The sequence below is a fragment of the Prenolepis imparis genome, unplaced genomic scaffold (genome assembly GCF_030444845.1).
Source record: "Prenolepis imparis isolate NDT839.2.m4 unplaced genomic scaffold, iyPreImpa1.0 SCAF_11, whole genome shotgun sequence".
Classification (NCBI taxonomy): Eukaryota; Metazoa; Arthropoda; class Insecta; order Hymenoptera; family Formicidae; genus Prenolepis; species Prenolepis imparis.
In genome coordinates, this window is record NW_028141169.1 from 8421470 (window position 1) to 8434091 (window position 12622).

The 12622-nt window shown below is 39.0% G+C and overlaps 1 protein-coding gene across 13 annotated transcripts in view; it reads left to right on the top strand.

Moving 5' to 3' along the window:
- Positions 1-12482, top strand: part of LOC145943055 (uncharacterized) — a 300469-nt gene extending 287987 nt beyond the window's left edge. For 7 of the 13 annotated variants that reach the window (XM_083050285.1, XM_083050289.1, XM_083050292.1 and 4 more), the window contains 6 exons: positions 2623-2763; positions 4904-5098; positions 5916-5978; positions 6351-6619; positions 8673-8890; positions 9456-12482. In XM_083050285.1, the coding sequence (XP_082906411.1) occupies positions 2623-2763; positions 4904-5098; positions 5916-5978; positions 6351-6619; positions 8673-8890; positions 9456-9731 (1162 nt within the window). In that variant the 3' untranslated portion in view covers positions 9732-12482. Of the gene's footprint in view, positions 1-2622; positions 2764-4903; positions 5099-5915; positions 5979-6350; positions 6702-7600; positions 7641-8672; positions 8891-9455 lie in introns of those variants that run through there. The other 6 variants (XM_083050291.1, XM_083050293.1, XR_014426468.1 and 3 more) reach the window with 5 other exon arrangements.
- The last annotated feature ends 140 nt before the right edge of the window (positions 12483-12622 follow it).

The following is a 12622-nucleotide window of genomic DNA, read 5'->3' on the forward strand; positions in this document are numbered from 1 at the left end:
TGCAATTTTTTTATTACAATCTTATTCTTACATATGAAATGTATTTGATATTTATTTCAATATGAAACTCTTAACTTTAATGAAGAAATTGACCTATTGTCAGACAGTCATTTTTTTTAAATGCTAAATATGAGATGAGAATATAAATCATCATTTATAGCATAAAGTAGTGTTAGAGAATACGTCCACACGTCGTGCAAGCGAGCATCGCGAGTTCTCGCCTTGATACTTACTTGCCTTGCGGAAAGGATCGCACGAATCCTTCACGCGATAGATTCGTGGCCGAAACTCGTAAAGGCATAGAGGCGGCGGCGGCGGCGGCTAACATCAGCGACGAAGGGCGAGAGGAAAAGGGGGCAAAACTCTCGCGCATACCCACCTCCATTTTGTTAATTAAAGTAATTACTCTTCGTACCAAAAGTGCCAACCTTATTCTAATTGACGTGAAGCTCGGCGCGGTATGGAGAAGGCGCGGTTGGGCGTATAAGAAGAGAATGAGGATGAGGCTCGAGTGGAAAACGCGCGCGCGCGCGCGAGAAGAGAAGGAAGGGGTTGAGAGGGTGCGGAGGCGAGGCAGGATAAGGTTAAAATGAGAGGTGGGGTATAATCAGTTGCCACCGCACTGGATTATGGGCCGAGACCCAGCGTCGTCTCCCACCGTGGGTTTGAACCCCTGGAACACTTTCCCGGCTACCTCGAGGCAAAGTTGCTCTCGTCCCTTTTGTAACCGCGGTTCAAAATTCGACGCGTCGCGTTCCCGTGGATCTCAAGAATGTCTCCTCCATGGACAAAAGTGCGACAATTACGAATTTTTTCTGTCAATAGCTAAAGAATTTACTATTAGTAATACTACTTTTATTTGCATCAATATATACTGAAAAACGCTACGTTTTTATCAAGTTTATCTTATTATAACGTAAACAAATTTTTTAAATAGTTTGATAAAAGAAAAAGAAAAACTGATCTAACAATTTTATAATATAATAAAATATCTCGCATTTTTTAATTGTTAAAAATCAGAGAGTTTATTAAGTTTATTCTTGCATAAAGCTCATGATCCAATCTTATTCTATCTTATGATATTACAAGAACTCTTTATAATATCCGTTCCTTTGTTTAGTAATAATAGTATTCAAAATAAAATATTCTCATATTTTTTCTCTTACGCACAATTTGGGAGGGTTTATGAAATAGAAAGTATATATCCAATCATTTCATGATATTAATCTTTCGACGTCTCTCCTCCAATCGTTGGTTGCATCTTTATTGAAACTATATAACGTGGAACGTTACCGCCAGCTGCAACCTCGGTAAAACCAATCTATATCCGAACTTCAACTTTATTAATGGTGGCGGGCAATATAACTACCGCCCTTCTCTCGTCCTAACTATATTACAGGTTCTCTCTCGAAAACATTTATTAGTACACCTTGATTCGAGTCGATGGCCTAAATATATGAAAACATTAAATACATAAGCTAAATCATGAAAAGATAAAAAGAATTTGCATTTTTCTCGAGATAAAAATTTTTTTAGAACTTGCATTTAACTTTAAAAATATTCAAACCTTTATTCGACAAAATAAGAGTTAAATCTTTGGGGAAAAAAATTAATTTTACCTCATAATCATTATTTATATATCATATAGGTATATTTTTATATTCGCGTGCCAGATATTGTGCATCGTTTAAAACCTACAAAAAGATCGAGTTATATAAATTATATTCTTTTTTTGGTTGATAAGAAATATATATATATATATATTAAAATATAGAATAGTTTAAAAAAGCTAAATATAAAAAAATGTCAAAGAGCAATTTACAAAATATATAATCCTTCCATGTATTTTATATCGATTATAAAATATGGTACTTCAAAGTAAACGGATCAAGTGGAGTAAATGTTTAAGACGGAGCAAGTGGAGGCTGCAAAAACGCGAAAATAGATAGTCCGACGGCGTACTAGTGAATTGCACTCAAATCCGCATTCGTCGGCTCTCGGTTGCCCTGCAATATCGCGGCCACTCAAGGGCTATCGAGGTTTCCGAGGCTTTCTCATAGCCGATGGGAGCAGTTTGCCCATCTACGAGACTACGATGAGACCGGAAGCAAGAACGAGACGCTCACCCTTCGACTCAAACCTTTCGCCTTCTCTTTCTCTCTCTCTTTTTCGCCCCTTTTCATTCGCTTTTCGACATTTTTTCATATCACATCATGCACCGCTCTTCCACTCGCGTCTGAGAAGTTACGAAACCCACGATATTAGTTTACGCCACTCTTTAACTATAAATACTGTATACACCTGTATTTGTCTTTAAGAAGGCGATTTCTAATTCTCGCTTAAATATGTTTGGATACAAAGTATATCAAATCTTTTTATGTTAGATAATCTGCTCGAGTGCTTTGCGAATAAAAGTTATATCATTTTAATTGCTATATAGTATTGCATAATTTTAATTGCTAAATTAGTAGCATTAAAAAAGAAAGGAATAAATAAGCAGGTAGAGAGAAATATTATATATTCACCCTTGGTTCTCGCGCTCGAGCAGCAACAATTAAATGATTTAACAATCAGCACTTAGATAGGGAATCTCGATTTGACGATTAATGTTATTCGATGCAGTATGAATGTGAGCAGATACTCGTTGAATTTTGCACCTCGTCCCACCCCTCGTGGTCGCGATGGCAAGGAGCTGATACAGTGTCCCACGTCGTCCTGTGATGGCATGGGTCATGTTTCAGGGAACTACGCTACCCACAGAAGGCAAGGCAACATTGACATTTACACCAAGACTTTGACGTGAAAGCTCGATTATGTATATATCGATATGGCGATGCAGCACGCACGCACGCACGCTACATACAGAAACACGCACACGCATCTACACTTGCATACGTACAGATAACAAAAGAATTTACCTGAATTTGCTGGTTTCCTTTGATTCACCAAAGCCTTAATAAATATATTAATTTTAAAAGCAGTAGAGAGAGATGTCCTGAAACAAACACATACATATCCAGATAGCACCATGTCCAAAATCAGCGCATAAGACATATCTTTAAAATATTTTTAAGATGTCTTTTGGATATCATATCATAAGACTTCTTAAAGATGTCTTAAAGATTTCTTAAAGATGTCTTATGCTCCAATTTTGGACATGGTGCTGTCTGGGATATACATACATATATACGCAAATATACAAACGATATCAAATAAATTTACGAATTATATTTACATGGATGGTTCTTGCATCGATGCATATTGATGGTCCGTGGCGTAGTTGCTTCTTAAGTGTATTGCGATACAAAACATACGTCTAGAAATTCTATCTTCTCCTAGTTGAACAGTTGAGTTGTATACACTTGTTTTCGATATTGTTGCTACACATATCTATATTTAACATACGTGTGAATATCTCCAGTGGTAGCTCTATCTTGCATAAGTATATACGATATATGGTCTTTATTTTTCCATTATACAAATCACCTCTCTTTCTTTTCCCTCCTCGTTTTATATTCCTACGTATCTACGTTACGTTATGCGATATACAAAAAGTGTGTAGATGAGCTTCGTAATTGAATGAACTTTCTTTTTTTTTCGCCTCGCTGTTTTTACCCGACCCCTACGAAAAGGGATGGCAAAATCAAAGTTCCGGCATTGCGAATAAATCGGCATTGTGCAAGATTGACCCGCTTTTGATCGCGAGACTCATTCGCTTTCGTGCGCATACATAGTGATTAATCGAAACCGACTACCCGTCTGTTGAAAGCAGCTTTCGCCAGCCTCGTGTGGGCAGCTTCGTAGCGAACTGTTGCCGATGACCATGTCATAGCAGAACCGTAACGATCAAAGGTACCACGAAGCGATGTGTTATCGCTTTCGTGTGACACACACTTCGTGCAAAGTCAATTGGCAATTGGCGAGTTTCATTGGGGTCAGGTGTGAGTGTGTTCCCCGCTCTCCCTTTCGATGTTCTTAGAGTAAGACCGATCTTGGATCAGTGCGAATCCGAAGCGCGATTGATCTTGACGAGCGACACCTCATGAGTGATCCAACTGGAACACGGCGTTGCCATTTGCATGCTACCAACACACGATCCGCCCCCTCATCATCGATCACAATCCGCGCGACATTCGAGGGCGTCCTCAGAGAGCGTAAGACTCGGAGCTTCGATCGTTGGCGTGAACGATCAAGACCGATAATCGTACAAGATGCGAGTCTTAAGTCTCCCTTCCCCTGAATGTCTTCGTTCGAACTGGACGCAAGGCAAGTCGTCCAAAACTAAAACGTATCAAAACCAGTGCTGATAAGCTGCACTGATCTCGGTGAGCCAACGTTTCTCTTGCCGCTTCAATGATTATATGTATATATATATATATATATATATATATATATATATATATATATATATTTACATATTATATATCGTAGCGACGATTAATTATTAATAGCAATATATTACTATTCGGTGGTGTGTTGTATCACTCGTATCTCGTATGATACATAGACGATTTCGATCGCTTTAGCGAACGAGATGTTCGTTACTCATCGAGATCTAATTGCCGAGATGTGTTTGATCGTCCTTCAAGTTGTGCAGCTTAGATCATCATCAAGTGAGTACTCACGATATCGTGGCAACGTCGCGTAAATTGCATGCGATGTGTTGCTGAAACGATGGTTGGACGTTTCTGAGGTGTGCGTTCGTGACCGAAGCCATGAGGATTAACGCATTGCAAAATCTTATAACAGATATACATATATAGCGTTATGCAATTATATAGTAGAATAATCGAATTTTTGAAAACAATAAATTTTTGTAAATCTTCAGAACATGCAGCGCGCGCGGTCTTCATGGTATTTTTGCAATGCGTTAAAATAGAAGAGACTCTTCTTTCCTTTGCAGCCTCTCCGGATGTCCACGAGCGGATCGCTCGCAAATCCAGGCGCATTCCCAGGAGCTCAAGTGTCCTACGCCAGGATGTGACGGTTCTGGACACGTCACAGGAAATTACTCGTCGCACAGAAGTTTATCCGGCTGTCCACGAGCTAATAAGCCGAAGAGTAAACCTCGAGATGGTCAAGATTCTGAACCCTTGAGGTCAGTCGGCGTGAATATTTTTAATTACACTCTTTATTGTATCTTTCATTCCGAGCAATTAACATCAATCACGTTTTCCATTTTTTATTCATCAAGGAATATTCTCAATAATACAGAATATCCTCCATCATTCAATTGGTTCCATCCTCCATCAATTTCATTAGTTTTTAATAATCAATACTAATTAAATAACAAAAAAAATTATATTAAGAAATATGTCGAGTATCAATATCTTTTCAACTATATTTTATAAAACTAATGTCTCTCAAGATATATTTACCTTATTTGGCGAATTAAAATTAGAATTTTTTTATCAGTTTTTTTTTTAATAATTGAAAAAATGATTTCAATTACCGCGAGATTTTTCTTTCTTAATTACTCATGCAACATTGAAAAGGGCGATATGCAAATATAAATTAATACGATGCGAGGGATTAAAAAGAGCGAGGGCTATCGCGAACTCGGTATAGGATTTGGTTTCACGATGCAATTACATCTTGCAAGTTCTGCAATTTGAGGGTGCGGTAGTAATCGCGATCTCAATTTGCGTTTTCGTCGCGTTCGCACGTTGCACGTAGCAACTAACGCAGGTATCTTCTCGACCGCATTGCACGTACCGGGAGGCTGTCGCACTAGACCGAGAAAGGGGAAATCCCGTTCCCTTGTAACCGCATCCTAACTCCTTCCCCCTCACACTTTGCGCAAAGGCGAAGACGCTGACTAATAACTGGCGGTTTCCGCTCGTTTCACGCTCGCTCTGTGCGGATGGATTATGTGGTGTTGGTGACGTTGGTGGTGTTGGCATTTTGGACTACAGATGTCCAATCCCGGGTTGCGACGGGTCCGGCCATGCCACCGGCAAATTCTTGTCGCACCGCAGGTAAGGCTCGCAGGAACGTTTCACGTTAGCGTGAATCTTGCCATAGGAGCATCGCTGTCTTCTTGATAAATTAAACTTGTCCAGTTACGATGATTGAATACTTTTGCTAACGTTATTTTTATAACGTAAATTACCAGATTATATATCAAATTTTAAGTACGCTAACTTATTAAAGACTATCGATTAATATCCGGTAATAAATGATTGATAAAATTATACGCATAAATCTTATATGAACGATCGTGATTATATCATCATTCGCATTTGTTACATAAGAATTCAATCTTGATAACATATAATTGAATGTAAGATCTGTCACATTTATTTATATATTCCGTGTACTCTATGTATTTTCATATTTCCTTATTACAGTGCATCCGGATGCCCGATCGCGAATAGGAACAAGATGCGAGTACTAGAATCTGGCGGTACAGTCGAGCAGCACAAGGCAGCCGTGGCTGCTGCGACAGCGATGAAGTTCGAAGGTGTCAATTGCCCCACACCCGGATGTGACGGACTCGGTCACATAAACGGATCTTTTCATAGCCATAGGTCCCTGTCAGGCTGCCCGATAGCCAGCCACGCCGTAAAGAAGCCAAAACCGGAGGATAATATGAGCATGTACAGCAGAGGAATCACCGGTGAGGATCGAGTTGCCTCTGATGATGACACCACCGGCTGTCGATACTTAACGATCGAAGAATAAAATTGTCAGAATACGCTGTGCGTGAGACCAATCGTATTACGAGAAATTTGATCGAAACTTTATTCAAAGAGCATTCGTAAGCTCTCTCTCTCTTCTCGCGCGCAGCTGCCAAAATTTGAGAATGACCGCGAAGATGCGCATTTTTTTATCAACGCGCGACAGAAAGAGAAAAATGTTATAGAGTAGATAAGACAGTTTAAGTTCGCTCTCTCTCTTTCTGTTTTTTTTCTATGCTTGCGCATCGCGCTCGTTTAGAATTAATCGTCTCGACAAGGCTCATTTTTATTTCAAAGTTTGTGTAAAGAAAAATTACAACGCACGTAACATCGTCACCGCCTTTCCGTAGATTGATTGACGTCTGGACGAGCGCGATGCTAATATACATACGGAATTATGTATCTTTCTTTGTAAACTTGTGCATATCTAACCTTGTACTTAATCCCGTGCTATGCCATACTCTGCTCTTCACGCAATGATGTGCTGTCATACCAATGAGGGTCCTCTTTCCTCATCCTTCCGTTTTTTTTAAACCATCAAAAGAAAAAAAAAGTTCGTTTCTTTTCATTTTTTTTCTCTTTAAATATTACTTTCCCGTTTCGACCTCTTTCTTTTTCTCAATAATAAATGTTCCTGGTTTTCGGCTAAATATCGCGACTGATTAGATATAAAATCATGAAACAGAGAATGTCATAAATACCTTATAAAAGAGAGAAAAAAGAAAAAAAAAGACAGGAATCACTAGAATCGAATACAACGACGTTAATTTACGTCTCTAATTTTTTTTTCCTTCCTTTCTCGATTCGGTCCCGCGCAGGAACCTCTTCCTTCGTTATGTACAAGACAGAAATATAAAATCAAAAACAACCGTATGTCTTAATGATGGAAAATAATATATTCTGATTTATTCTGGGATTAGCTCCTTTCATGTTGAGCTTGGAGCACGGTTACTTTTGAAGGTAAGGGACTGACGTATTCGCCACTTGTTTCCTATGTGTTTTCGGTGTTACATACAGAATCCACACACCAGTATGTTTACTTTTACGAGACGACGTCCGAGTGTTGGCAATATATTTGTAAAAAACGTATATACCTCTCTGTGGCACAATAAATAATTATATAAGCTTCTATCTCGATCCATCCATAATAAAATATCGCGTATCGACGCCAGCACTCGGTGTCTTCTGTATTTTTTTTTCTTCTATCTGGTATGATGGCACCTCACGCTAATTCCCAAAAACACCCCGACATTGTCCCGATCATCCCACGGCACTCCTGTCAGGTTCGTGCGTCTCTTACTGAGTCGGAGCACACGCTTGATCGAACGAGCCTCATAATGTCTCTCGCTTTTCTGCCGAGATGCGTATATCACTTTGGCACGAACCGTATGCAGAAGAAACCGTACCGTCCCATTATCTCAAGACAAGCTACATTGCAGTGACTTGGGCCGAGCGAAGTGAAAGAGGGGGGAAAATATATTTATATATATATAACGGATGTGTGGGGCATTTTATATTGCGATTTAAAATCGCAATGTTTCACAAATCGCATCGCCCAAGTCGCTGCCTGAATTGATCCTTGACGTAATGTAAATGCTCGCTACATCTCCACATGTATCGCGTGAAAATCCCGCAAATCTATTCGAATTTTTTCGATCTGATGCTTCTTGATCGCAATTGTTCAAAACAAAAAAAAGAGATACGGAAAGCCAAAATGCTTCTGTTCAAATACGTAGAGTTTACGAGCTTTCGTCGAACTAGGGAACTCGAATCGTGCCGGTTTCCAGTAGTTTTCTCAATGATATGCTGCGCCCGGCAGAGCTGTTTCGTCTACATCTCATTGCGACCGCGTTTCCGCAAGATTAAAGAGCGTATGAATCCGCACGCTTAACCGGGAAAATAACTTTCTGGAAACCGGGAAATACGATTCGTTTTTGGTTTGTAACGAGACCGGGCAATTATCAAACTGGACCGTGTCTGTCCTGTCCTCAGGGTTAGAAGCCGGTGGTCCGGCTCACGGGGGTGCAGTAGGCACGGGTCAGGGTAACTCGAGCGGTAGCGGGACCGCCGGTCCCGGGGGCGAGGATCTCTACACACTGGAGGCTGAGATCACGGAGCTCCAGAGAGAGAACGCCCGGGTCGAATCGCAAGTCTTGCGCTTGCGCTCGGATATTACCGCCATGGAGCACCAGCTCAAACACGGTGAAAAGGTCAGTGTTTGCTCTGTCGGCACCGTACCGTGTGTCGAATCTATAAATCACTAATAATTAAACACAAAAAATAGGTATTGTTTAGAAATTTTTATATTGATTGATTGATACTCGTGCACTAATTGCAATCATCACGATATAACTTCATTATATATTTTTTTCAAGTTAAATTACACTTATATCTGCAATTATTTATTTATAATTATGTTAATTATAATATGTCTCTTCTTAGAAATCATCTCTGTTTTGTCTATTATATAAACTGACGTTACAGTAACTTGTGTCCGATTAATCATATGTTGATATCACTGAAATAATTGGCGGTCAATCATTTCAATCACGCGTTAAAGAAAAAATTCATGAAAAAAATTGTACTTTGCCCTTTTATAAAGAATTTATTATAAATGCTTTAAATGCAAATAATTTTACTGCATCTAATCAAAGAAATTGTTTATTATCATTATTTATCGATCTCGTTAGTAAATACGGTCTCTGTCGCGTTTTCGCAGACGCTATCATGCATATGCGCTCCGGCGCATATATTGATTAATACATTCTTTTGCAGGAAACGTCATCGATAAGCCAACGCAACAATAATCTGACCGAATACTATCAATCGCTGCGCGACAACATGATCACCCTGCTCGAGCAAGTGCGAATACCGAACGCCCCGGGCGGGCCGCAAGAAAAGATAGGCCACGAGAACTTCGACAGTTACCTGACGAAGCTACAGACTCTGTGCACCGCCGACGGTTACTGCGCCGACGAGAGCAACCGGCCGATTTACGAGACGGTGAAGACCGCATTGCAGGACTTCACGGTTCTACCGACACCCATCTGAGACCATCCTTAAAGATCGACGATCAGATACTGAACGTCGCTTGGAGCTAGCGCGAAGAAACCGACTCGACAACGGTGTACTCTTCGTGACGCAGTCATACCTTTCTCTCGTTCACACCGGATGCAAATGAACGATGCCCGGCAGCCTCTTCCCTTCCCACGCGAAGGAGAACTGCGTCGATCGTGACTGAGCTCCGCGGATCGGCCTACGACTTGGGAGAAATCCGACTTCGTGACGCGCGATTCTTATCCGGATGCTAGGTGGAAAATCCGCCGGAACGTGCGTCATACATCGGACTGCGACGTCATGCGACGTCAACCGGTCGCTCCCGCGATCACGACGTAGGTGAAGAAAAAAAAAGTCGTCATGGTCGGTCGAGCACGCCGACCGGCGCATCGTATAGAGCTGTTACTGTAAACGTTATAATAACGGCATCTAAAAACCGGATAATGGCTTCACGAGCATCCATCCGAGGTAAGCTTAACGGACTATTATTACGGGGGCGACGTTGCTCATATAGCGCGATATCTTTTGTACATATAATAATGAATCTGCGTCAAATATCACACGGCGGCCGCTACCGCCACGCATATGTACATACACACATACATACAACGGGAGAAATGCATTTATATATTATTCGACAGGTTGATGGTTATACTCTGCTCTAAGTCATGTAAAAACAAATGATTAATTTAGCTGTATATCGGACTCTTGCCGCACACTTATCGCTGTGTAACTGTGTTATTACCGATTTAAGCGATCAGCGCGCGATTTACAAGGGCCGGCAATGACGGTCCACCAATGGCGCTTTTGCTGAACCCTGACGATTACTTATAAATGAATTTATCGGCTAACTATTTACCAGCTAGTCACTATTATTATTATTATTATTATTACTACTACTACTATTATTACTACTATTGTAACTGTTACAACCAGCCGGATCGTTTTTAGCGACTAATCCAATCGTCATTATCGCTACCACTACTCTTACTACTGTTAATAAAGTATAGTCACGAGTGTATACCAACGTATTTATATAATATTAACGAGTCTACGAGAGAAATGTGCGACGCGTTGTCCATATAGGCTGTACATAGTCACAAAGATATACAATTATTATAAGAACAAGAATCGCTGGCGATAATGAGCTGCGATTTTCAGATAAACGGTGGGAAAAACAGAAGGGGATGTTTGCGAGGTCATCAACAGCTGTCAATCCTAAATACTGTCGAATTTATGGCTGTCCGAGGTGAACGATCGAGTCTCGATCGTTTTACCAAGGACACGAAGAAGGATCTTCGCGTTCCTTCAGTATACAGTGCGACCAATTCGGTCGGAGAATATTCGTTCGTACGTGCAATAATTTCCGGATGCGTCGCATTCTCTCCTGTACATTCGCGGTTACTTACGTCGTGTACATACATTTGTATCGGCGTGATTGTTATTGTTTCGTTGATCTATTTCTGTTTCTATTTATGATATGTATTTGTTTTGCTACTGAAACGAGAAATGCGGGGAAATATTACAAGAATTTGTAAATATATACCGAAAATCCTTCGCTCTGATGAGTCATATGAATCAACCGCTTCTCGTTGAAATTGCATTAGAATAATTTTATATGATTATAATTATTGTTATTATTATGATATATAAACCGGAAATATCTCCGTTTTGTCGCTGGTTGACTTTTTACACCTAGGTGTAAATCGATCGACATAAATGCAGAGAGAAAATTTTAATACCATTAACAGTACATAGAAACGAAGAACATGATTATGGATTCATTGAAAGAAATATAAATATAAAGAAGTATCTGTTAATGGTGCTTACAAATTATTAATCTATCATACGTATTTATTAATAATCAACATCAGTTGTGCTGCGGAGGAAAAATGCTTTCTATCAATATATCATAACATATCTCAAATATTTTTAATATTAATTATTTACATTCTTATTTTATTTTATTTTTTTTCATTAAAAACTGATCATTATAAAATAGCAGACATGTCGATCGAATAATGTGATTGCTAGCATAAAACTATATTACGTTAAAGTTTTATATTATGTTCGCTACAACTATAGGTGTTGTATATAAAGAAAAGGAAGGAGTTATACGAATGAAATAATTGTTTGTCTGAGAGGCTGATGAGATGGGAGAAGCGTGTGCGGAAGGAGTAAATATACTTTAACCAAACCGTGTAGTGAGAGTAATAACAAATTAAAGATAGCGATAGTCGATCGACAATTATGAATAATCTTGACGTTATAATTATTCTTGTCACTATCATTGTCGTTATAATTACCATCGTCATCACTATCGTCAAGCAATTTTTTTATTTCGAACTAGTATAATTGGCACGTACTAGACGAGAATGAGAAAAAAATAGATAATCAACAATCGACAGTCACTATATTTTGAATTTCTTACCTTTTTTTTTTTTTTTTTGTAATAAGAATAATATACTATGCAATATATTCATTATTGAGATCGTCATTATCATCTACTAGTCCTCATCATTATTAATGCTATTATTATTACTTCTGTTATCATATTAGTATTGTTTTATTATTATTATGATTGCTGTCAACTTATTGCTATTTCCGTTACGTTTCTGTCACTATTTCAATTATAATTGTTGCCGTTAATGAAAATCTACAGGTATATAAGTTCTACAGGTATAATTCAATAACATGCTTTAAGTAAGTATAAATGTTACTCCGATTGAATAAAGGGTATTTATCGATGAATATTGATTATTTCTCCCATACCTTGCATATATTCGAGAGAGAAATATGTTCCTAATACTAATTTTATAAGAGATGCCACGCGATATGCAAATAAAAATTAATTTCATAAGCGCAATGGTTTTATAAAAAAAATA